General features: G+C 41.9%; 1 protein-coding gene across 1 annotated transcript; it reads right to left on the bottom strand.

Annotated features, from left to right (window-relative positions):
• Nucleotides 1-587: 587 nt before the first annotated feature.
• LOC115761834 lies at nt 588-27,655 on the bottom strand. Its single transcript, XM_030703813.1, has 13 exons — nt 27,383-27,655; nt 8,520-8,633; nt 8,205-8,451; nt 5,211-6,917; nt 4,818-5,147; nt 4,669-4,766; nt 2,897-3,297; nt 2,503-2,829; nt 2,260-2,443; nt 2,042-2,201; nt 1,854-1,980; nt 1,625-1,770; nt 588-1,127 (listed from the first exon to the last, which is right to left on the bottom strand). Exons 2-13 carry the CDS (start codon nt 8,600-8,602, stop codon nt 792-794), a joined length of 4,146 nt encoding a protein of 1,381 aa, XP_030559673.1. The 5' UTR covers nt 8,603-8,633; nt 27,383-27,655; the 3' UTR covers nt 588-791.

Here is a 27,655-nt window from a genome sequence, read left to right as displayed (position 1 = left end):
TGTTTTTTCCATTGTGTTCCTTAAAGTTAATGCTTAGTTTTCTGTCGTTCTATAAGCTGTTTAATATTTTCCTTTTCTACTTTTTATTCTTGGCGGCAATCATACATTTTTGTTTATTATATTCTTTATAATTATATATGTATATATATTTTCACATTTACAGACATTATAGTGTTGTTTCTTTAAGTTTTTTGTTTTTTACATTTATCTTATGCTATATGTGTAGGGTTTTAACGAGATGTTCGTATCTCTTATATACTTTTGGTTTACGTAAAATTTTCTCTTTATCATATATGTTTTTATTGTCCACGGTTCACGATTATTTTGTAATTTTCTTAGACACATTGATACACAGGGATTATGTATGTATTATTTTTAGTTTCATTTACTAAATGTGTATTGACATTAGGTTTAGCTTTTCTGTTTCATAGAAAACTCTTTGTAAAAAAATTGACAAATAAATTCGGCAAATTGACATACAATAATGTTGCCCAGATTTTTATTCATTTCGTTTTAATTTTTCTTATTTTTTCTTTTTGGTTTTGGCTCAAAATCCAGCAATACCTCAAGTTCAGTAGCAAAATATATTATATGGTATATACTGTGTGTCCGTGTGTGTGTGTATGTGTGTGTGTGTTGAGTACAACAACAGCTTTTGTTTTGTACTTTGTGCAAACGTTTCAAGGATATGCTGTATTCAAATATCATGTCAATGTTCATGTTCATGTTCTATAAGCTAGGTATACATATGTAGAACTACAATTACGGGGATCGGGCATGGGGCGGGTAGCTTACTTACGCTCCTCACTGTCGTAGAAGTCAATGCCCTTGGGCTTGCCGTTGTGATAGTTGAAGGGCTTTCGCTTTCTCACGGGACCCGACGACATTTTGGATAGTATATCCGGCCCGCCGGGATGCAGGTCGTATTTGTGCACGGGCTCTTCGTTGGCAGGACGCGAATGCTTCTGTATTTGCTCATTTATCCAGGGCACATACCTGATAACATTCGCATAGACACCTGGCAGCTTGGGATGTGCGCACATAATGCCCCAGGAGACGATGCCGCCAACAAACCAACGATCCTTTTCGCCCGGATAGGGACATAATAAAGGTCCACCAGAATCGCCCTTTGGACATAATCAAAGTTTAAATACTTGCTTTATAACCCAGCGTTTAATTTTTATGTAATTTTAATTCAGTTTTTCTTCCATTAAGCAAATGTTTATTAGACTAAAGCTGATCGGACGAAAATTAAAAAGAATTTATTCAGAAAGGGCGTTAAAAATGGCCGCTTATAACCGTCTTCCGCCTATTTTCCGCGGTTGTGGGCGGAATATCCAAATTTTCTTAAGCACATACGCTTATGTAATATGGTCTTGAAGATAAGCCTCGGGCCGATGGAGAGAAACTTGAAATCACGCCCAGAAAATTCTTTAACACTACTTTCTACTTAGGGGGTGGATTTAGCGAGCCGTTTTCCGCCAATTTTTCACTATTTGCATGCGAAATTTGCAAATATTTCGTCCCATTTCGTAACCACAGTGCAAAATGCACCTTCCCAATTATCAAGGCCCTTACGTTGATCAGCCAGTTAGGATAAACAGTTTAATATATAGAGACTTACCTGACAGGCATCCTTGCCGCCATCGTCGAAGCCGGCACAGACCATGCCCTCGGAAACGGTGAGATTGTCCAACCATTCGTCACATTGATTGCGCGTGATGATGGGCACCTGCACCTCGTTGACTATAAACTCGTAGGTGGACTTGGCTGAATTGAAGAGAAAAAGAAATACATGAAAATCTCTTAAGCATAGAGCAAGAGAGAATAGGAGTGAGAGAGGGGGTACTTACGATCCTTATCCTCGCGCTTGCCCCAACCGATGACCGTGCACAGCTGCTCGGGACGCAGACTCTTGATGTTAGGCGGCGGCAGGCACACGGGCAGCAGATGCTCATGGAAAGCCACACGGGTGGCCAGCTATAAACGGATGAGAATAAAATGAGTAACAACGAGGATTGGGAAAGGCCGGGTAATCCACCTGAAACAGGGCTATGTCATTGTCATGCGCTATGGCCATATTGTATTGTGGATGCGGTATAACTGTCTTGACCTTAACCTTCTGACCCGTATAGGTAAACGAATTGCGACGCGTGACGCCCAGCTGTATGGTCCAGTCCTCCAGATCAATGACCGTATGACTGCCAAGGATCAGAGAGCTGTATAACTATGTCTACTAAAGTCTGGGCAGGAACTTACTTGCCCACACAGTGGGAGGCCGTGAGTACCCACTGGTCGGATATGAGGACGCCGGCGCAGTAGAATATCTTTTCGGGTCCACCTAGAATTGCGGCCAGAAAAGGCCAATTGCCGGGATTAGCCTGGGAGCCGCCTATAATGCGTCGCGAGGGCTTGTGGCGTCCACGCTTAACCTTGCCGCACTCTAAAGAAATCAACACGGAATCAACTCCAGCTCATCAGCTAATCAGTTATACAACCCACCGAAATTGGAGCAGGTGAGCTCAGCTATGGGATAATCTTCCGTTTGCCTGCAATTGGCGAACTCCTGCATCAGCGTGGACCGACGCTTGGCATACAGCTTCCAAATATCGGTGGACACATTAACCGAGGCCAGAAGCGGACGATGTGTGCGTTGGGTGACCACGCTTGTGGCATTCACGGCCGAATAGCCCAAGATGGAGCACACAGCACTCGGCGAGACGGCGCGATCCCAATTCTTGACACAGGCGGGCATCCACTGGCGCTTGTTGATGCGATAGACCTCCAAGACGCCAGAGCCCACATCGCCATTGCGTTCGCTAAGACGCACTGCAGCGAGGGGGAAAGCATATCAAATATCTGTGGGTGGGGATTGTTGTCCTTACAAAATACGTACAACAATTGCGCTCGTCCTGCGCGTATGGGCAATCGATGACGCCATCGCAGATGTGCTCGGTGCCAATGCAACGCTCGTCGCCGCAGTAGATCTCGCCCTCCTGGCAGCGCGCACAGTTGCCCTCATCCTCCTGATCCATGCAGTCCAAATGGCCATCGCACACATACTCCTTGGGCAGGCAGCGATTCGTGTCGCACTGGAAGCCATCGCACTTGGGATTCGCCGAGGATATCATAACTTCACGCACCTCATCCAAGCCCACACAATCCTCAGCGCTGGAAAAGTCCTTGAAGAGCTTGCAGTTCAAATACTCCGGCAGGCTCAGCCCAAAGACATCAAAGAAGAAGCCGCAGCGACGCATCGTCTCCGTGCAGAGCGTCTTACAGGGCGGCACGGCAGCCCTGTAGAAGGCAGATTATTAGACAAGGATCGAACCCCGCACCAACGTGAAGGTCTTAAGGAGTTTAATCCATGTTCAAGGCTGGAAAAACTAGAACTGAAAACACTTTGTGCACATCAATTCTGGTTGAAAGCTTATCCGCAAGTCCTTATAAACAACTTGTTATGGCAAGCGCAGAACATTTAATGCTCAATTCAATTATTATTATTATTATATTATCTTTTAAGTAAGTAAGCAGTACTGCCGTGCTTGGAGCTGCATTTCGAGAAACTACTTATTTACAAGTGCTTACAAGGTAAAACCACATTGGAAAACAATAAATGCGGGCAGAAAATTAACTATACACTAACTATTCACTAAATAGAAATCGAGGCACAAGAATACCAGGAAACGCACTCTTGGGTACCTTGGCAAGTGCCTTGCCTGCTTGCTTACCGGGCGCTTACAAAAGTAGACAGCTGCAAAGGAGCTCTTTAAATTAAATTTAAATGTTTGTGGTTTTTGTTGAATTAAGACTGAAAGGAAAGGATATCTTTGGTGCGCCAATTAACAAACCAGCTCTTTTTAAAGAAAACTTTATTTCCGACTGATTCCTATGGGAACTACATAATATAGTAGTTCGATTGGATGCGGTCTTGCAGCAGAGCTTAGTCTAGATATCTTGAAGAGTTCTCCCAACTAAAATTAATTTTAAAGCCGACTTTTATTAATAAAACCATATTATAGAGTAGTCCGATATTTACATTATTTCTTTCCCATGTAAATATTCCTAAGTGCCAGGTCAAGATATCTTTCAAAATAAACAAGTTTATCATGCAAGAACTTCATTTGCGATCTATATTTTCTCTGGTAGCTAAATAATATAGAGGTCCGATATTGAAGGATGTTAGTAAAACTAGCAAATGCTGCATTAGACAAAGATATCCTAGTAAAAAACCAAAAACGGACGAACAGACCTAAACGCAGTTTCAGTTTGCATAGAAACATATCGACTCGGCTATTCATTCTGATCAAGAATAAATATAGCTGAGTTCCTTTTATGGATTACAAATTTAATAAAAAATGACAATACCAAGATCCAGCAGATCTTGTATCCAACAGATACAAATTCTCCCAGCGATGGAAGAGGGAAGTATAAAACGCCCAAGGGAATAGCTGCTTTATCGAAACGGAAATGGGTCTAGATGCTTCAGAATGGAGCCATGACCTGAATCTAAAAACTGTAGAGACCTCTCTCTGAGGCTAGTCCTATCACCCGGCTGACAGGACGTTAACATCTTACCCTGCTGTACCTCGCTTAAGCTTTGTCCATGTGTGATACACTACCTGTCATGTATTCAACAATAATAGAGTATCAGCCGCAATAACTTACCCAGTTTGTCCACACTTGGGCACAAAGAGCGTACAAAGGAAGAGGGAGACAAGCTCGTAGCAGCGCACATCGACGAGTGCCTCGTAAGAGTCGAGATCCTGCAGATGAGATTGTTTAATGCACTGACTGGCAGTTCCTCACATATTTACCACTTGCGTCTCCAGCTGGCCAAAGTGGCCGATGTAATTGGGAAAGACGGTGTAATTGTAGGGTATCTGCGGTCCCTGGCAGAACTTGACAATGATGGGCAGACAGGTGCCCGGTGCCGGATTCTTGCCAAAGCTCGAGGTGTCCTCCACATGGATGGTATTGATGATCGTCTTGTTGACGAACTTGATCGTGGGATAGGCATTAAAATAAGCAGCCAGGCCACCGGCAATGGCCAGCAAGGCGAACGCATTGATCAGGATCTGGAACAGGCGGAACTTCAATCGCCCGTTGGTGATGTACGGATTCGAGCTCTTGCGCTGATTGATGATCTGTGAAAGAGGCGAACTCGTCAGCTGGAAACGGCTTCCAATCCAGTTAAGCCGCCCTCTCACCTGATGCTGCAAGGACATGGTGTGCGGTGCGCCGTTCTGAAAGCGCACGATGGTTTGTAGACTGCTGGGCGTGGCATTTGGGCACTTGCTAAGCGGCGAGAGCGTCTGCGGCGGCTCCAGCTCCTCGATGGGCTCATGCTGTACGCCCTGGCGACAGACAATCGGCGCCGGGGCGCTGCACAGCCGCTTGGCGGACAGCGAGGGCAGCAGCGGCGCCTCCATTAGCTTGGAATTGTAGCCCGGACTGGATGTCTGGCTGAAGCTATCGCTGGATATGGTCGAGTCCTGGCGAAAATTCATCTTGCCACGCATGGGCGCTGCCGGATTGCCGCTGCCAAAGCGCATTGGGGCCAAATCCATCAGAGGCTGACGCTGCAACACGCTGGGAGCTTGGCTCTTGCGTGCGCTCTGCGCCGATGCCAGCAGCGGCGTCTCCATTAGCTTGGAATTATAGCCGGGACTGGAGCTAATGGAGTAGCTATCACTGGACAGCGTCGAGTCCTGGCGCTGCTGCAGCTTCGGATAAACAATGGGCGGCGGCTTGTTGCGATTCAGCTTGTTGCGCACGGTCAGCGGCGGCGGGGCATGCACCTTGGCCACATTCTCCATGCACTCGAACGAATTCAGATTGCGCAACGGCGGCTCCGGCGGCCCTGGACGTTTCGGTTGACCGCCGCCAGCAGGAGGCAGCGGTGCGCTGCCAGCGGCGGCAGCATCCCCGCCGCTCAGCGAAACGGACGTGGAGGACATGGTCGCGCTGGATATGGTGCTCGAGCCGCTGCCGGCCGATGAGGTCGATGCCGAGGCCGAGACGCTGCTGCTGCTCTCCTTGCCACAGTCGCTCGACGAGTTGTGGCTGCCCTTGTGGCTGGGCGGCGGCGGCGGCAGCTTGCCCGGCAGCTGCGGCAACTTGCGTGCCGGCACCGTAGGCAGCTTGTTGCTGCTGTTGTTGTTGTTGTTTGTATTGTTGTTGCTGCTACCGTTGCTGTTGGCGTACAGATTGTTGTTCAGCTTGTGCATAACGTCGTTGAGCGCGGCTCGCTCCAAGCGGCACGTGTCCTTGGCCAGCGGCGAGTCAATCGAGATGGATAGCGGCTTTTCGTCCAGCGACGATTGCGTGTCCACCGATGAGAAACGACTGCGAAAATCCACACTGGTCGAGCTCGAGGCGAAACGTTCGCTGTGTGCGCCCGTCGTCGAGCCATATGCCGAGTCCACGGTGCTGCTGGAGGAGCGCTGCGCCCGCTTGGCCATGTGACCCGTGGCATAGCGGCCGCTTTGATAGCCGGCGACCTTGACAGGTGTCGAGGTTAGTGACTCATCAAAAACGGAATTCTCCAAGCTCATGCGGTCGTCATCCGATATTCCATCGGCATCCGCGTATGTCGGACGTGCGGCCAAGTCAACAAGCAGCGCTGATTGCCCAACAGCCACACCCACACCGACACCCACAGTCGCGCCTGTCGCCTCCATGCTCTGGTTTGTTGGCTGCGGATAAACAAACACGCTGCCATTTCCAGCTGCGGCGGCGGCGACGGTATCCTGGCCGACATCCTGGCTGGGCTGCCAAGCGCATTTAACGGCGCGCATCAGACGACGTGGTATGGGCGGCGGCGGGGTCACGGGCGTGTCCACACGCACCAGCTGCTGATGCTTGGCGCCCGCCATGGGAGCCGACTTGCAATATTTCTGATCCGGCATGTTTACCTGTCACACACACACACACACACACACAGACAGACAGAGATGGAAAGTAGAAAGTCAAATGGCAATTCGGGCGGGCAATGAGTCAGTCTAAGCCGCCGCTAAGCCGCAATGCAAAACCTGACACAGCTTTCTGCCCTCATGAAACCAGAGCCATAGCAGATGCAGAAGCGAATCTTGCTAGGTGGGTAGATGTGTGGAGGGGGGAGGGGAAGGAGAGGAGGGAGGTGGGCTTTGGGGCGGAAACTGAACTCTGTTTGTCCGCAGATTTGCGCGCGTGGCAAACACAAAACATTTTTGATTCGAGAAGCATGGATAGCAGTCGGAAGAAGGGGCGGGGGAGGCTTAGAACGAAAGCTGGCATTGTGCAATATGTGCATAGCCCAGGTGGGGGTAGTGATGGGGCTGGTGAGGGGAACGCAGGCTGTGCTATCGATAAATTATGCACCGCCAGCGAAAGTTTGTCCGCATAACTAAGTGCAACAGTGCGGAGCGTTTAGCTTTTTTATGGCCAGATATTGGCTGGAGAGGTGGCAGAATTTGTGCCCAAAATGCTGAGGAGTCGCCTTTTTAGCTCGGAAATTTTCGTCCTATTAAAAAACCTTCTCTTAGAGCGGAGCTGCAACTACGAGTTAGATGTTTTTCGGGATAGTAAAAGTTCGATTCGTACTAAATATGTCCCCACGTCTAGCTCCAAATAAGCTCTTGAGGATTTAAAAACATGTTGAGAATCCTAGGAGATGTTCTGGAATTGTTTTTGAATAAGTTAAAGAACTTTTACCAGGACTGCAAGCCCAAAAAGAACCCAACTTCCTGTCTGCCTGAACCTGAACCTGAACCTTTAAAATCGATATCGGGAGATTTTAGAGCAAAGGCCTGGGCACAAGTTTATTAGGCTTCAGAGCTCAGTCTCCTTCAAAAGTTTATAATGCTCAAGCAAACGTTTGTATTTAAGATTCGTTGCATAGTAGAAATTAAATTGGAATTCAATCCCGAACCGGCAGCCCTAATAATCCTTACCTTGCGACAGGTAAATAAAACCTAAACTATTGAAAAATAATATTATATATTTAAATCTATGATAAAAATAATTTAAGTTATTTTCTTTCTAGGAAACCCACATTTAAACTAACATACTATATCTATAGCTTTGCGAGTTCTTAAAACTTAGCAGAATTCCGTGCTCCAAGAATCATTCGTAGTTACCTTCTATTGCAACCAGAGCATATTTAAAGGGAAATTGTGCATTTTGTGAACAGGGCTTTCCCCAGAGTTTGGTCGAGTACTTACCAGAAACTCGGCAGCTGCTTGGGGTAGCTGGGTTGGCTTCTGCTTATCCTCGAGCATGGGATAATAGTGGGACGAGTGGCGACGCACAATGCTGCTGGAGCTGCTGCTGCTGCTGTGGCTGTTGCTGTGGCTGTGGCTGTTGCTGGGCAGGGGGAGCAGGGTGACCGATTTGCATTGCTCCTGTTGCTTGTCGTAAAAGTCCAACAGCGAGTTGAGCGGCAGAGCCAGGCTGGAGGCGCGTTCCGAGCTGCAAAACCGATTTAGAAAGAAATCACGCGAGTTATGTGCGTTAAGCTTTAGAGTGGCAGGATTTACCGTGTGCGGTTCCTTTGGGCATCGCTCGAGTGCGGATCCTGCGAAACGCTCAGAAATTGTTTATTCATATCTAGTGCGTTCATGTTTTAATCAGCGTCATTAAGCGAAATCGAACTGCAAGTGGCAAAAAGTTACGAATAAGTTAAACAACTTTTTTAGCAACACTCTATCGACACACACACACTCGCGCAAGCACACATACACCCACTCGGCTAAAGCGTGGCGCATGCTGTGCATAACTAATTTGAACTACGAACTACGAACTACGAGAATCCCATGCAAAACGCTGCAAGGCACATGAATAAAAATCAATTATGCAATCGCTCACACTTTGCACAATACGTGACGATACAGTGCCCAGAAATGCCCAGACAAAACAGTGCAGGATATAGACTATGCCTAACTGTGTGTAATTGTATATGTGTTTGTGTCTGTGTCTGCGTGTCCGTGTCCGTGTGAACGGCAAGCGGAAACGTTACCCTGCCACGCAATTTGGCCTTTTGTGTCTAATGGATATGCCATTAGCCGGTCACATAACAAAACACCGCCACAGACAATGACATTAGCTTCAGGCTGCCAGAGAGTGATCCTATAGAGACATCAAATATGTTGTTATTGGCAATGGCATATTATGAAAATTGTCACAGAGATGTGCACGTGTCGTGATTTTCTGCAATTACCAACAGCTGCCTGGTCCCGAAATGTTATTGAGGTTTTTCGTACAATTTATTGAATTTGTGATAGAGTCTTAATGAAGATCACAGTGTACAAGTTGAAATTATCTTCACAATCATCCTAGCCTTACCAAATACAACAAAACTTATCTTTAAACTGTTTTTTTTTAGTCTTCCTATTCCAATCCCAGCATAGCCCAAGCTTAACTAAGCTTACCTAACCCAAGAAGCAGAGGTTGAACATTAAATTAATTTTAAATGTAAATGAATTTACAAGTGTATTAGTCAAAATCATCCCAACTTAACATAACCTAACCTATCAAAGTCTAATCTAAGCATCGACAAACAACCCTAACCTCACATGTCAAAACCTAACCTAACTTTATTTTACTAAATTTAGTTTTTGAAGAGCTTTAATTAAAAAAAAAACTGGCTTGTAACTCTAAGAAAGGCTATAGAAAAACTTTAAATTATTACACAAAAATTGTATGCCCCAAAGAGTATGCTATGAAAATTAGTCTAAAAATGTTCTACATGGCGTTGACTTGGGTCAGCTTTCGATATAGATTTGAATAGTGTTAAAGTAAGTTTAAATGAACTTGTTTTGTAATGATTATGACAGCCTAAATATTTGTCCAAGTCTTTTTCCAGGCGTACTTATTTGATTACCTTGAATATTGTTTTAATAACTGAAAACAATCCGACTTCAACTTAAAAAGTGCTCAGCAAACAGTTAAATTTTCGACTTGGAATGCTCAAATATAAATTTGGACGGTCACGTGCGCATCCCTTGCCCAAATCCTTATAGTATATGTTCGTGGGTCAGGCGCCATGACAGTGTGCGTGGGTAGTTATAGTTCATTATCGCAATATTGTCATATTTCTATGGCATATATGTATGTATGTGCGTGTGTGTGGTAAGTATCTGTGGTTTATTGTCAGCCACTTTGACATTGCCCAATATTCATTTGTTGACACTTGCATCCCGCCCCTGCCAGCTGGCAGCTGGGCCTTAAAGCTGTCAGCGTATAATACACAATATTATGATGGCTCCATTGCCTTTGACATGGCCGACTAAAGCCGTCTTAAAGTTGTTGTGATTGTTCTTGTTGTTGTTGTTGCTGCTGCTGCTTGGCAGCTGGCAGCGCGAAATAATTGAACGATTTATGACTTACGCTCGATGCTGATGATTGAGAGCTGTCTGGCAGGCAGGCAGGGCAGGAGAAGTCGGCACATCAATTAAAATGTGAGTCAATAAAACTGATAATTAACTTTTGAGCAGCAGTGTGCTTAAGCCACAGGTAAGCATTAAAAATTAAAAAAAAAATGTGTATAGAGTATCTGTGTGTTGAGCATGCCCCTTCCCCCTGGGTAAGCGACCTAAATGTATGAGCTATTGCACAGTTTTCCAGTTTTTCACAATTCCAATAAATAAATAAAAAAAAAACAGGGGCAGCAGCAAAGCTGGCGCCAGAGCGAGACAGGTGCAACAGGTGAAAGTGAAATGCAAGCGAAGAGGGGAAAAATCAGGACAATGCATACACACAACAGCCAACAGGCTGCCAGTCACAGGCAGAGCAAGAACGAAAGAGAGAGAAAGAAAGTGTGTGAGAGAGAAAGAGAGAGAGAGAGAGGCAGGCAAACAGCTTTGCTTGATAATGTGTCAAGGACGAAAATTGACACTAATAGGATTCAATCAACTTTGACAAGTGCACACAACAACAACTGACAACTGACAACATGTCCTTGCACACGTATGTCAACCTGTGTGCCTGTTTGCATGTGTGTGTGCATGCGTTTGCGGTTTGCCTGAAATTTACTGTTTATATTCCGCAAGCTTCTCGAATTCTAAGAACTATTTTAATGCTAATTGCCGAGCTATTATATTTTCAACTTTGCATACTCACAATGTGCTTAGGTCGCTTGGGGAATTCCCATTAAGAGTCGAAATGCATTTAACCTAATTTTCTGCAGAGTTTTGTTGGGCACAAATAAATGTGCTGCGGCTGTTAAGGATAAGCTCCAACAAATATTTATGCCCAATAAGCGTGGACGTATTTAAAAAAGATTTAAAACAAATACATATTATTTTATTTCAATTGTTTTTAATAAATGATTTGCTAGCTTTTGGAAAGTCCATCTCGCCTGGATGCAAGTGTGGGCCAAGGCTTATTTGGAGCAAATTTTAAACATTGGTCGATAGGCTTTAAGCATATTTTTGTTTCAAGGATTTGGATAATTCCCATCCTCAACTCGAGTAAATAATTGAAAAATAATTAAATAAATCTTTCGATCCATTTTCAAATATCTTCGGGAACATTCATTAGATGTGTTTTCGGAAATTTTACTCCCTTTTTTCTGGCTAACTTTAATTTTAATATTTATTTGTTATCATATGTATAAAGCTTGCCTTTCAAAGGAATATCAAAAGCTAATAAACTTTGTATGAAGAGCATTTCCAGCTAATTGGCCCTCACTAACTTTTATTTAATTTAACCTACTTCCAAGCAAAGCGAAAATATAATATACATATTTTAATAAATTGCACATCCATGCACATTTTGTCCATTTCAAACGAAAATATGCAAAGCATTTGCAGTGCACAAATATTTATGGGCCACTCAGCTGAAGTATGCCCGCATTTTGTTGGCCTGTGCGCACAAAATAACTTTGCTGATTAACTTGAAATTCCGTTTGCCATTTCCATATGCCGAATGTAATTTACTGCGTTAACTGTGTGCAAATATTTTCAGCTGTACAACTGGTGGTATACTTAATATTGTTTTTCAAAGTAATCGGAAAAGAAAAGCAACAACAAGTGCAGCTTATATGGAATTTAAACCTTTTCAAACTCACGTCGAAGCCTTGATTCAGCTCTTGGCCAACAATTTATGTGCTCGCTGTGATTTGTGATTTGCAATTTGTTTGGCATTTGAAAAATGTCTCCTTTTCTTTTCTTTCTTGTTGAGAAATTGACACTTGCGAGACGAGTGTCCCAGTTGGGCGCATTGACCCCACTCGGCGTCTGTTTATCTTGCACTGATGAGGCTGCTGATGTTGCAGCTAGAATGTTGTCAGGACTACAACAACTTGAGGCAGAGTAGTACATTTTGAAGCGTCCACTCGGCCACGCCCGACTGGTTAGTGGAGGCATCCTTGAACACGCCTCTAACCGGCACATAATCCGTTTTGGCCACATGCGAGTGCCTCTTGAGGCCAGACTAACAAATGCAAACAGTTTATGGTTCATATGAGCTCGCAATTGGCATTAAGCATACAAATGCTGAGCAAATATAATTTATTTGTGTGTGTGAGAGTGTGTGGAGTGTGTGTGCATACACATTCATACGGCATTTTCTATGCATTTTTATACCCTGAACCCATTAAAAATGGGTATAAGGTATAAGGGTATATTGTACTTGTGCAAAATCCAAATGTATGTAACAGGCAGAAGGAAGCATCTCCGACCCCATAAAGTATATATATTCTTGATCAGCATCAATAGCCGAGTCGAATGTCCGTCTGTCTGTCTGTCTGTCCCTCCGTCTGTCTGTCCGTCCGTCCATCCGTCCGTCCGTATGTATGAATACAAGGATCTCAGAACCTATAAGAGCTAGAGACTTGAAATTTTAGATGTAGGTGCTTTTAGTGCCTGCGCAGATCGAGTTTGTTACCGATAATCGATAACTTACTCCGTTTCCAAGCAATCGATAATCGATATCGATATCCTGTTTTTTCTGCAATTTTGGTAAATAATAAGAACTAGAGTCACCAAACTTGACATCTAGCTTCTAATATAGAATATATATATTAATTTGATGTTGGAAGAAGAAGGTTCAGGGTATCCCCTAGTCGGGAGCTCCCGATTAGAACCTCTTACTTGTTAATGCTTATTTGCTGACAAAAAATGTGGGGCAGGCAAAAGGAAGCTTGAGCCGCAAAAATATTCAATTATTTTCCTTTAGCAAAGAATTATGTAATGGAAGTCTTCTGCTAAAGCAATTATGCAAATTGGAGTAATTTTTTGTAAATTTTAGTAATTTTTTCTTATCTTCAAGCGAGAAGAATTGGTTCTCCTTTTCTTATTTCCAAATTCGCGATACGGTAGATATAAAAGCGACAGCAGTCCTTGCTCGTATAGTCTAATACATTGCTCCAATTGAAATGCGACATTTCCAAACAACAATATCATTGATTATTTTTAACAGTAAATACTTAATCTTACTCAAAAACGCAACCGTTTTATAGGGTAAACGTTAAGAAATAATTGCGAGCTGCCAAACTGTACTACATCATTAAAATGCCAGCACATGAGCATTATTTTTGGAGCGGGTTTTTTGGGGCTGTGAGTTATGCAAGCCAGGGCCAATTACGAAAATGTCCCATCAAATTGCCTGGGGCCATTGCCTAATTTGTCTTGGCAGCATCCTGCCGGGCAGCTGGAGTAGGCCTGGGGCCAAGGTCATAGTGAAAGCAACACAAAATCACGGATGACATGGGTGAGACTACAACGGACGTGTGTCCTAATAATGTCAGCCATATGGGTCGGTCCATCCTTTTGCGCATCGCATTCAACGTGCAAATTCAAGTTGTGCGCGTGTGTGTTTGTGTGTGTGTAATTCTCTAGAATCGCATATTTTTTTTCATATTCTTGTGGTCCAAGCTTCTTGGAATTTCATTACAGCACTCTACACCCAATGCCTGTCAGCCCAGCGCCCACAAATGGGCGTGGGCCAAGCGCTGGCCAAGCCAAAGAAGAGAAGCAAAAAACAATAAAGAACGGCCAAATACCCTTGTTTATGGCGTTGGAGTTATGTGAGAGTAACGAGAGTAATTACAAAAATTGTTACAAATTTCTTGAAAAACCGAAAAGTTTGCCATATAAAAGCTCATTTCTTGGTAAGATTCTTTCAATAGAGCTTTCTGATATAGTAGTACGATGCTGATTAAGTGTTGCCTACATGTTAGGAGCATAGGTTTCTCATCCAAGTACTTATTCTTCGAAGGATTGTTTCTATAGGAGCTATATGGCAGCTCCTGACATGCATATTAACAAGCCAACGACAACATCTCGGTTCTTATTATTGATACGAAGATGCTTCCCTCTAAACGTTATACATTTCATCACAAAATTATAATACTCTCGACAAAGGTATTAAAAAGACTAAGTAGAGAGAGAGAGAGAGAGAGAGAGAGAGAATCATGAAAAATTTCAACAACGTGTGTAAGTGCCAGTCGCAGTTTGAGTTTGAGTTTGAGCTTCAGTTTGAGTGTTTGGGTATTCGAGTGTGCCCCAGTGTGAGTGCAGCTATGCGTAAAATATTCAGCTTACAATTTTTTTGCACTCACTTTTTGTTGGCTTTACGAGTACTCTGCGGCCTCTGGGAACGAACATAATTTAAATTTATGACCCGCTGCTAGTTATATTCTTTACATTTTTGTCGACTATAAATTATGTGTGCGCATCTAATTAGTTTGTGCAACAACAGACGACAGGTTGCTTGCAGCTTCTAGATTGTGCTGGGAGATGGGGACAGGCTCTAAAGACAGACGTGTGTTTACTTAAATACTTAATTCGAAATCTATTGTAATTTATCTAGAGAAAATATCAATATCATTACTCAATAGGCATTACTTGAAAATCGCATAGAAAGGCAACACTAAAGGGAAGATGAAAAAAACTACAACTAGGTGGCAGAAAGATGGAGCGAGCGTAGGAGAAGGAGAGAGTCAGAGAAAGAGTAAGAAAGTGCGTATGTCGATAATTCTTTAAGAGAAAGAGGAAGCGAGAATCAAGAGAGAAAGGGAGAGAGAAATTATGAAGACAAAAACCACTGAAAAGATATTAAAATCTGTTTAGCGTAATTTGAAATCATGAAAATCGCATAGAATGGCAATACACGATTTGTTGCCAGGCACCAGCTTTGATAAATAATAAACGTTTATAGTCTTTAACGTTAAAGCTTTTTTGTATACGCCCCAGAGACTCATATCAAAAAAATACGTAACCAAGGGAACACACATTACTATTAGCTTATATAAAAGCCCATTCATTGAACATGTATATATTTATGTGTGTATATAAATCAAGCATTTGACCTTCTGTGCATAGCGATTCATATTGTATGCCCGATGGAAAAGTTTAGCCAATTACAAATGACCGTAAACCATACAAAAAACAAGGTTCTAGTCGGGAGCTCTCGACTAGGGGATACCCTGAACCCTCTTCTTTCAACATCAAATGCATATATATATTCTATTTTAGAAGCTATATGTTAAGTTTGGTGACTCTAGCGCTTATTATTTACCAAAATTGCCCAAAAAATAGGATATCGATATCGATTTTTATCCATTGCTTGGAAACGGAGTAAGTTATTGATTATCGGAAACACACTCGATCTGCGCGGGAACTAGGAGCATCTACATCTAAAGTTTCTAGCTCTTATAGGTTCTGAGATCCTTGCGTTCATACATACGGACGGACGGACGGACGGGCAGACAGACGGACATGGCTAGATCGACTCAACTATTTATGCTGATCAAGAATATATATACTTTATGGGGTCGGAGTTGCTTCCTTCTGCCTGTTACATACATTTGGCTTTCGCACAAATACAATATACCCTTATACCCATTTTCAATGGGTTCAGGGTATAAAAAGCCAAACTTCGTGAAAATCGGATGAGATTTGGCCGAGATATGGGGGTGGTCAATTTTGACCCATGTCTATACACGGATCTTGGGGTAAGATTTTGACATGAATTGCGACTAAAAAATCGGTGTCGAGATTTTAATGCCAGATTAATCTAGAGGGAAACCCATGAAGAAAAATCCAAACTTCGTGGAAATCGGATGAGATTTGGCCGAGATATGGGGCTGGTCATTTTTGACCCATGTCTATATACGAATCTTGGGGTAAGATTTGGACATGAATTTCGACCAAAAAATCTGTGTCGAGATTTGAATGCCACATTAATCTAGAGGGAAAACCATGAAGAAAAAGCCAAACTTCGCGAAAATCGGATGAAATTTGGCCGAGATATGGGGGTGGTCATTTTTGACCCATGTCTATTTACGAATCTTGGGGTAAGATTTGGACATGAATTTCGACCAAAAAATCGGTGTTCAGACTTGAATGCCAGATTAATCTAGAGGGAAAACCATGAAGAAAAATCCAAACTTCGTGAAAATCGGATAAGCTTTGACCGAGTTATGGGGGTGGTAATTTTTGACCCATGTCTATATACGAATTTTGGGGTAAGATTTGGACATGAATTTCGACCAAAAAATCGGTGTCGAGATTTGAATGCCAGATTATTCTAGAGGGAAAACCATGAAGACAAAGCCAAACTTCGTGAAAATCGGATGAGATTTGGCCGAGATATGGGGGTGGTCATTTTTGACCCATGTCTATATACGCATCTTGGGGTAAGATTTGGACATGAATTTCGACCAAAAAATCGGTGTCGATATTTGAATGCCAGATTAATCTAGAGGGAAAACCATGAAGAAAAATCCAAACTTCGTGAAAATCGGATGAGATTTGGCCGAGATATGGGGGTGGTCATTTTTGACCCATGTCTATTTACGAATCTTGGGGTAAGATTTGGACATGAATTTCGACCAAAAAATCGGTGTCGAGATTTGAATGCCAGATTATTCTAGAGGGAAAACCATGAAGACAAAGCCAAACTTCGTGAAAATCGGATGAGATTTGGCCGAGATATGGGGGTGGTCATTTTTGACCCATGTCTATATACGCATCTTGGGGTAAGATTTGGACATGAATTTCGACCAAAAAATCTGTGTCGAGATTTGAATGCCACATTAATCTAGAGGGAAAACCATGAAGAAAAAGCCAAACTTCGTGAAAATCGGATGAGATTTGGCCGAGATATGGGGGTGGTCATTTTTGACCCATGTCTATTTACGAATCTTGGGGTAAGATTTGGACATGAATTTCGACCAAAAAATCGGTGTCGAGATTTGAATGCCACATTAATCTAGAGGGAAAACCATGAAGAAAAAGCCAAACTTCGTGAAAATCGGATGAGATTTAACCGAGTTATGGGGGTGGTAAATTTTGACCCATGTCTATATACGAATCTTGGGGTAAGATTCGGACATGCATTTCGACCAAAAAATCGGTGTTCAGACTTGAATGCCAGATTAATCTTGAGTGAAAACCATGAAGAAAAATCCAAACTTCGTGAAAATCGGATAAGATTTGACCGAGTTATGGGGGTGGTAATTTTTGACCCATGTCTATATACGAATTTTGGGGTAAGATTTGGACATGAATTTCGACCAAAAAATCGGTGTCGAGATTTGAATGCCAGATTAATCTAGAGGGAAAACCATGAAGAAAAAGCCAAACTTCGTGAAAATCGGATGAGATTTGGCCGAGATATGGGGGTGGTCATTTTTGACCCATGTCTATATACGAATCTTGGGGTAAGATTTGAACATGAATTTCGACCAAAAAATCGGTGTCGAGATTTGAATGCCACATTAATCTAGATTTTGACCCATGTCTATATACGAATCTTGGGGTAAGACTTGGACATGAATTTCGACTAAAAAATCGGTGTCGAGATTTGAATGCCAGATTAATCTAGAGGGAAAACCATGAAGAAAAATCCAAACTTCGTGGAAGTCTGATGAGATTTGACCGAGTCATGGGGGTGGTCATTTTTGACCCATGTCTATTTACGAATCTTGGGGTAAGATTTGGACATGAATTTTAACTAAAAAATCGCTGTTCATATTTGAATGCCAGATTAATCTAGAGGGAAACCCATGAAGAAAAAGCCAAACTTCGTGAAAATCGGATGAGATTTGGCCGAGATATGGGGGTGGTCATTTTTGACCCATGTCTATATACGAATCTTGGGGTAAGAATTGGACATGAATTTCGACTAAAAAATCGGTGTTCAGACTTGAATGCCAGATTAATCTAGAGGGAAAACCATGAAGAAAAATCCAAACTTCGTGAAAATCGGATAAGATTTGACCGAGTTATGGGGGTGGTAATTTTTGACCCATGTCTATATACGAATCTTGGGGTAAGATTTGGACATGAATTTCGACCAAAAAGCGGTGTCGAGATTTGAATGCCAGATTAATCTAGAGGGAAACCCATGAAGAAAAAGCCAAACTTCGTGAAAATCGGATGAGATTTGGCCGAGATATGGGGATGGTCATTTTTGACCCATGTCCATATACGAATCTTGGGGTAAGATTTGGACATGAATTTCGACCAAAAAATCGGTGTCGAGATTTGAATGCCACATTAATCTAGAGGGAAAACTATGAAGAAAAATCCAAACTTCGTGAAAATCGGATGAGATTTGGCCGAGATATGGGGGTGGTCATTTTTGACCCATGTCTATATACGAATCTTGGGGTAAGATTTGGACATGAATTTCGACCAAAAAATCGGTGTCGAGATTTGAATGCCACATTAATCTAGAGGGAAAACCATGAAGAAAAAGCCAAACTTCGTGAAAATCGGATAAGATTTGACCGAGTTATGGGGGTGGTAATTTTTGACCCATGTCTATATACGAATTTTGGGGTAAGATTTGGACATGAATTTCGACTAAAAAATCGCTGTTCATATTTGAATGCCAGATTAATCTAGAGGGAAACCCATGAAGAAAAAGCCAAACTTCGTGAAAATCGGATGAGATTTGGCCGAGATATGGGGGTGGTCATTTTTGACCCATGTCTATATACGAATCTTGGGGTAAGAATTGGACATGAATTTCGACCAAAAAATCGGTGTCGAGATTTGAATGCCAGATTAATCTAGAGGGAAAACCATGAAGAAAAATACAAACTTCGTGGAAATCTAATGAGATTTGACCGAGTTATGGGGGTGGTCATTTTTGACCCATGTCTATTTACGAATTTTGGGGTAAGATTTGGACATGCATTTCGACTAAATAATCGGTGTTCAGATTTGAATGCCAGATTAATATAGAGGGAAAACCGTGAAGAAAAATCCTATATCATATATATATTCTATTTTAGAAGCTATATGTCAAGTTTGGTGACTCTAGTTCTTATTATTTACCAAAATTGCCCAAAAAACATTATATCGATATCGATTTTATCGATTGCTTGGAAACGGAGTAAGTTATCGATTATCGGAAACAAACTCGATCTGCGCGGGAGCTAGGAGCATCTACAACTAAAATTTCAAGTCTCTAGCTCTTATAGGTTCTGAGATCCTTGCGTTCATACATACGGACGGACGGACGGACAGACAGACGGACATGGCTAGATCGACTGAGCTATTTATGCTGATCAAGAATATATATACTTTATGGGGTCGGAGATGCTTCCTTCTGCCTGTTACATACATTTGGCTTTCGCACAAATACAATATACCCTTATGCCCATTTTTAATGGGTTCAGGGTATAATCAGAAAAATATCACTATGGGAAGAAGCAGACCCTTAGCAACGAGCAAGTTACACATCAAAGGTAAAAATTATGCTTACCATCAGCTGCAGATATAGATACAGATACAGATACAGATACAGCTGAAGATACAAATACAGATACAAATACAATAATAAAATGTCTGCCAGAGTTTTACGTAACAAATAGACGGACAAACACATACAGCACACAATGGCACGCCCAAACAATTAACAAAATACAAGGCACACACAAAAAAAACACACACACACCCACACATTCAACACACAGACACAACAACTACAATACCTGCTTCTATTGTAAGCAATTGTGCAATCAGAATTGCGCTGATGTGCGACATGATGTGATTGTGTGTTGTGTGCCAGCCTGCAAAGGCTGAGTGTATTGTGTGTGTGTGTGTGTGTGTGTAAGTGTGTATGAGTTTTTATGTGTGCCCTCGCACTCGCTCTCACGTTCGCTTTATTGTTGTTGTGCGGGTGCTACAAATGGCCCAAATGAAAATTCAACTATGTTGAACTGTGCGGCTTTCAAGTCAAAGGCAAATTGTTAAAAATTCAAAAAAGCGATGTGTGCATGTGTGTGGGTGTAAACTGTATTTGTGTGTGTGTGTGTGTGTGTACTATGCTTGTACTATGTAAGCATGGCAGGTATGGGCAAATCTTGCAGCTAGTCACCATTACAAGTATTTCATATACAAAATTCAATGTTGCCTACATCCGCTGCCTGATTTGATTATACTCTATGCTCAGCAGCACTGCAGCGGGGTATATTGGCTGTTGAATCGGGCATAACTTTAATGTGAACGTGAATCTTTGAAATGATAATAAAGTGAAATATATTGTTGTATTAACTAGCATGTGGAATTCCACTGTGATATGGCATCAAGTGACCCACTGTAAATATAGTGTATCTCTGTAATCGCATCGAAGGCTTCGCTCAGAGAGCGCAACAATCGATGCTCTCTCTCTCGCTCTGGCGCGGGCTGAAGAAATACAAAATCTGCGAGGACGCTATTAAAGCGACGCGCACAAGAAACTGTTATTGTATATATATATATATATATATATATATATATATACATATATATATCTGTATTTATGCCTGCAGTACATATGTTCATATTGTTTATAGCCTTGCGTATATTTTTTAAAACAACCTAATTGGTATCTGTGTGTCGCATACAATGTGTACGTAAACTGGCAGCAATTCAAAATGTTTTCATTTTCATTTTACATTCAATAGGCGTGTGAATGAGTGACAATCATCAACAGCATCATCATCATCAGCAACAGCATCATCAGCATCATTATCATCATCAGCAGCCTGAATAGTCGACAACTCAACTCTGTGCTCGATTTTATACTCTGCACGCAGCGTTGATAAGAAAGACGGGTATAATGCTTTTGAGTAGGGGTATGTGACAGGCACAAGAAAGCATATTCGAAACTACAAAAATGTCTAGAATATGTTGTTTAACGCTTAGTAAAATATCAAAAATATTGATTTTCAGATTCGGTGCTTCAAGCGTAACTCGAAAATAATAATTTGAAAAGACAAAGCCTTATATATCAAAATATACACGTGATCGGACTATAAATACCGAAACTATTCAAGACTGCATTTGCGATAAAATTGAGATAAGAAAAGAAGAAGCACAGCCGCATGTGTCTTTGTGGATGGAAGAAAGCTGAAATCTTCGCAGGGAAAGTAACTCAGAGTATAGGCTAGTCGGACACTCCCGACTGAAGCACTTTTGTTTTTTGGGTGTCGCACTTCCATTTCGTCTCATTTCCGCTGGCTGCGATCGGTTGCAGAGATGTATATATGCGTGTGTGTGTGTGTGTATTAGTGTGTGAGCTTAAGCATATGAAATTGAATACCGTTAAATGGTTTGTCCCAAATCTGAGTCGGGTCTGTTGCGGGTGCGGGTGTGGGGGCGTTCGCTCGCCGGGCAATGTTTGCCTGCCACTCAGCTGTCATGTTTGATTTGCACATGAGTGAAATGCAGAAAATTGTGCGCACAAATGGGCGGCAATTGGGCGTTGCTGAATGCCAGTGTGTACACACTTATATGCACACACAGATCCCGTGTCCCAAACTTATATTTGGCCAACTTTTATGAGATATGTATGTGAATGTGCGTGCGTTCATTGGGCCAAATAGTGGCCGTTGTTCAAATCCGCAAGGATTTTGCATTGTCATGTCCTAGCTATGTGTGTCGATTTGAGCCCTTGATAGCAAGTTTCGATCATACACAATTGCCACTAAATGCTAGTGCTGGGATTAGGCCATCAATATTTGGCCCATAATCAACCTGATAAGCCCCCAGTTGATAGCCTAAAATAGGCCTTTTAGCCAGCCACGCTTCATAATTGTGCCTCAAATGCTGCCACAAATTGGTGCCAACATTTCCAGGAAACATTTCGCATGGTGTCAAGCGACTGCACTCAAGATTAACACATTTGTTTACAGCTTCAGTTTCTGGGAATTTTACATATCCTCGCTTCCCGGAATCGTAAATGCAGTTAAATAGAAATTTGACGTGCAGCCGAATTACGAGTTTAATTAATATGAATATGCATATGCATATGGCGGAAAAAAATGGATATGTAAGTAAACAATTATTATAATTATTACTATAAACCACAAACTATCAAGTTGTCTGATAGATTGGGTCAGCCGAGGACTCTAATATTTGATGGAGGACTCTCTTGGACTCTGCTCTACGATTCCCAAGCTACCGATGCAAATTATCTGCATAGATTCGTGTCATTTTGCATTTGATTAGTTTGCCAATTACATTTGATTTATTTGTTAAGCGGAAACTAATCAAATGCACGAAACTAAAAGGAGAATTTAAGCGAAATGTAAGCAGAAATACTTAGTAGATGTCCTTCAAAGGATGTGCCAAAAAGAAGCTTGCCACTTCGACTTTTAGGCATATTCTTTTACTAAGAAATTAAAATCTTTTAAATGTTACTTTGTTTGATCAGGAAATATATATATATATAAGCCTTTTAAGGTTAGATAATCTTTCCTATTTAAACAATTTTTAGCTCTTCAAAATGAAAGTAAAATAACTTTTTCAGAGTGAAGTTTGGTATTAAAATTCATTTCTTGACCTTATACCTGATACCCTGAACCCAAAGGACATGCATATGTGCTGTTCAGCCGAGTCGATGTCCTTCCTCCAACGTTTTTGGACACTTTTGAATGCCATATATCTGCCTTTTAAATTATATAAAGAACGGACTATTAGCACAGAAGTTAATTCAGAATGCATTTAACAGGAAGTGGGACAAAGGGAAGACTCAGGAGACGTCCGCTGGGCGCTGTGTTCAGGGTATCTCCTAGTCGAGCACTCCCAACGAGTGCTCTACTCTTACTTGGCACTTTCTATTTAATTTTGATAGAAATCCTTAAATCAACAGTCCATAGACATCATTTCCATTTCCATCATTTCGTGCGCGTTGTTGTCATTTTAAGTTTACATTTTGATCAGCAGCAGCAGCAGAAGCAATGCTGTTGACAGCGATGGCATTTCATTAGTCAAGGCGGCAATGGCACACTGACGAACTGACTGACTGACTGACTGAGTAGCAGATGGACAAACTGAAGCTCGCTGCTTTGTTTTTGACATCGCCGTCGCTCGTTTGGACCGCACGTGGCAGCGGTTTATGATGCCTGAACGAACAATGAAAGCCAGCTCTATTTGTGTGTGTGTGTGTGTGTGTGTGTGTGTGTGTGTGCGTAGATAGGAGCAGGCAGGATGTCGAAATGTCCTGATAGATGTCGCTCTGGGCAAGTCGCGTGCTCGTCAGTTAACAGCGCCAGGATGCTGTCCCAGCAGAAGCGTGTGCGCTGAACCGTTGACAGCCAGTTTGACAGTCAGTCAGCTTGACAGTCAGTTAGTCAGTCAGTCAGTTAGTGAGTCAGTGAGTCTTTTGTGCGGTCATATGGTTACATTTATCAGTTAGTCGCCCAGACATGCAGCTAACCATTAAGCGCTTGTATTCCTCTTGCCACATTTCAATTTCATTCAGCTGCAGCTCCCTTTCTGCCACACCCCCACACCCCCTTCCCGGCCCTTACTCAAGCGTAACAACTACTGTTTCAACGGAAATTGATTTTTGTACTTGAACGCTTTTGCCACTTGTGCACAGTTGTTGTTGTTGTTGTTGTTGTACCACGGCGCGTATGAGTCCCCATTTACTGAGTCCCAGTCTGGCTGGGCCCCTCTTTGCTGTCCGGCGCGTAATTTATATTGTGCCAAGTTGGGGCCATAAATTGTCTTCGGGTGCGCATTGCAATTGCATTCATTATTCGCACCTCAGATTTTAATTAGATTTCAATTTTGCCAAACGCAAATCGCATTTCAATGCACGTTCTGGCATTGAGGCCGACTTATGTCTGCGGCAACTGCGATAGCAGCCAGCCAGACTGTCAGAGAAACAGAGAGAGAGAGAGAGAGAGAGAGAGAGAGAGAGAGAGAGGGAGTCGGACTGGCAAATAGTTGGCCAAATCGGCTTGGCCGTGCCAAAGGCTGCAGCTGCGTCAAGGACATTCAAGTTTTGTGCAGCTTTAGAGCTCCGGAACCCAGCCGCAGACTGGAATTTGTTGCTGCCATTCCTGCTGCTGCCTCTGCCTCTGTTGCTGCTGCTGCTGCTGCAACTGATGTGGCATAGTGCGCAATTTACTGGCATTAAATTGTCTTGTTATTCAGCTATTGTGCATGCCTGTGTGTGTGTCTGTGTGTGTGTAGATTTCTTTCATTTAGTTAGTTCTAACTTATCGCCCGCTGCAGAGAGTTTTACTTTGTTGCCCCTGGTTTTATATTTCATTAAAATCGCATCAAAAGCTTTTGCAAATTAATTAAATGCCAAAAACAATTACAAATTCAGCGAAAATTCACAGTTGCCTGGCAACGGATTCACTTCAGCCAGTTGCTAATGAGCCACGTGTAATTATCATTTGCAATCTGAAAGCAATTCAAATGTGCCACACTACAAAACGTCTACTTTGAATATATAATCCTCATAAAGCGTGCCGAAGCATCCTTAAAGGACTCACAGTGCCAAGAATATTTATTTGATTTCTCATTCAAACGAAGTATTATTAAAGGGGTATTGCGAATAGACTTTTTTCACTTTATGTAAGTATTTCACTTCACTTTATCAATGAACGAAAGCCAAAAGCACCCAAACAATGTTAATTTTTGTATTTAAGAATAACATCTAAAAACTAGTAAGAGGTTCTAGTCGGGAGCTCCCGACTAGGAAACTACCCTGAATCCTCTTCTTCCAACATCAAATGAATATATATATATTCTATCTTAGAAGCTAAATGTCAAGATTGGTGACTCTAGCTCTTAATATTTACCAAAACTGCCCAAAAAAACAGGATATCGACATCGATGCTTGAAAACGGAGTAAGTTATCGATTATCGGAAACAAACTCGATCTGCGCAGGCACTAGAAGCACCTACATATTCAAGTTTCTAGCTCTTATAGGTTCTGAGATCCTTGCGTTCAGACATGGCTAGATCGATACCCATTTTTAATGGGTTCAGGGTATAAAAAGCTAACTAACAAAATAGCTACCCAACAAATTAGGTTTAGTTAAGAATTAGTAAATTTCCATCATCTATTAAATTGTCAGAGCTTCCATGGAAATTTAAATGACATCAAGTCAACATTCTCTGAAAACTACGACGAATTAATGGCGAGTTCACGAACTTTGTACCTAAAATTCTGACAATTGGAGCGCCTGCAGCGACTGTCTGGCGTCGAGCAGACTTGCTAAATTGATTTTGCATTTGAGGAGACAAAACGTTAATTAGACGGTAATTAGCTATATGAACTATGCAAATTTTGTGAAATGCATGCAGCGCATTGATAAGGTTTGTGCCCTCAAAATACCAAAAAGAAGCAAATGAATCGCACAAAGGGTTTGCTGTGTGTGTGGCAGAAATTGCAGAAATCGGCTTACAAAATACGCTTGCTGTGGCCCCAGGGGGTAGCTCTTTATGGCAGTTATTTTGTTTTTGCTACAGCATCACACAATCGATTTTCGTCCTGGGTATATTATGTAGCTGTATGTGTGCGTGTGTTTTTTTGTGCCTTTGCCAGCCAGCCTAAATGGCAAATTGAGTTTGCGGCGTCCGAGCAACCAGCACAAGTTGATAAAACTTGCGACCGTTTCACGTTCATCGTGGCGTATAAGTGTTTTTTCTTGTAAGTCACACGTACAGCTAGTGCGTGTCTGTGTGTGTGTGTGTATGCTATGTATCTATGTATTTGTATATTTGTATTTGTATTTTGCGCTCTGCTTCTGTGTGTGTGCGTGTGTGTGTGTGTGTATCTGCCCTGTTTGTTTGCCACTTCAACTCTGTCAGGGTTTACAGATTCTGTGTTGTCTTTTTGTGGCCCTGTGTGCGAGTGCATGTGTATATGTGTGTGTGTGTGTGTGTGTGTGTGTGTATTTGTGCGCGTGTGTTTGTTGTGTGAGCTTAGCATTTTCTTCGTGCCTAAGTCAAATAATGCGCCAACACATCATTTCACACTTAAATGCTGTAAAAATATGCATTAAGCTTTGGCGCTTGAATTCATTTGTTTTTCTGGCCCTTTTACGTATATTTTACATATGCTTGTTTCATTCCACTACGTTCCACTTACAAATAAATATGGCCAACTTGGCTGAAAGTGTATATTGCCTAATTTTTGTGAGCCCCAAAAAGCATACTATGGAAAATGTATTGCGAATTTATATCGCCTTAATGAGGGGCTGGCGAGGCGTCTTCTAAAGAGACGTGGAAATCGAGGAATCCGAAAGAGGAGGAGACTGCGAAGGTCTCATCCAATCGATCTGTCAGATCGGTTTATATAACCGAGCAATTTTTGTTAATTTTAATATGTTAGACTTCAATTTAGAATTAGTTGCATGCCAATTATTTAGATAAGTTTTAGTTAAGTTGTTTTCTTACTAGCACTAAAAATAAAAATTGAATAATAATGAAGGGGACTTCTTTATTTTGCTGTACACATTGGGTTTTTAAGAAATCTGGCGCTTCTATAAATTAAACATACGCAAACTATGCATAAGTGACTATGCAACAGGGTCCTTTCCAACTGTTTAATTAATGAAACCATTAAAAAAAAGTAAAAAAAAAATTTCATTCCACTATATTCCACTAAAAATATATATTTCAATCACAGCTAGCTGTTATAAATTGTCCATTTTAAGCCAGCCCGAAAAAGTATGCTATAGAAAAGTAGTTTGCAGTTATTAGTTATAAATTGCCCATTTTATAACCGCCCGAAAAAGTATGCTATAGAAAGAGTTAATTGTTTATAGATTGCCTGTTAAATAGTTTGCTCAACAGGCATGTTTCATTGCACTCTATTCCACAACAAATATAGTTACCCAAGCCCTAAAATGCCGAAACAGTATGCAACAGAAAATGAGCTTGTAGGTAATTGTTAAAGTATGCTATAGTTAATGAGCTTGTAGTTAATTGCTTCTAGATTGCCTGTTAAATAGTTTGCTCAACAGGCATGTTCCATTCCATTCTATTCCACTACAAATACAGATACCCAAAGCCTAGGAGCCCAAAAAAGTATGCTATACAATATTTAATTTCCGTTCATTTAGGTGTTGTGCCAGGCACATATCTTTATAGGTTTTTCTACTGCTCTTCACTTGTGTTTTTTATGTTTTATTTTTTTTTTTTTTCTTACTTACATATCTCAATTGCTGTTTGAATGTAGCACGGCGGTTGTCGTTTGTCCTGGCTGTTGCTGTTGTTGTTTTGTTTGTGCGTTGACTGGCAGCATCAATCTCTGTTCAGTTGAAGCATTTGGCATCTAACACGGGCAGAGTCTATTGCTGTTGCTGCGGCTGTTTCTGTTTGCTTTATGCCTGTCGCGCCAGGGGCCAAATACACCTCAGTTATTGTAGTTGTTGTTGTTGTTGTTGGTATATATATTTATTTCGTGCCTTGCTTACAAAAAGCAG

The sequence above is a fragment of the Drosophila novamexicana genome, unplaced genomic scaffold (assembly GCF_003285875.2).
Source record: "Drosophila novamexicana strain 15010-1031.04,08,12 unplaced genomic scaffold, DnovRS2.1 tig00000008-arrow-pilon, whole genome shotgun sequence".
Taxonomy (NCBI): Eukaryota; Metazoa; Arthropoda; class Insecta; order Diptera; family Drosophilidae; genus Drosophila; species Drosophila novamexicana.
This window is presented reverse-complemented; position numbering and strand designations above follow the sequence as displayed.

Coding starts and splice junctions, on each gene's coding strand:
- LOC115761834 (XM_030703813.1), bottom strand. CDS start 8,602: ATGAACGCACTAGATATGAATAAACAATTTCTGAGCGTTTCGCAGGAT. Junction 5,148..5,210: donor CCATGTCCTTGCAGCATCAG/GTGAGAGGGCGG, acceptor CCTCTTTCACAG/ATCATCAATCAGCGCAAGAG. Junction 1,128..1,624: donor GCGGCAAGGATGCCTGTCAG/GTAAGTCTCTAT, acceptor TTATGTCCAAAG/GGCGATTCTGGTGGACCTTT.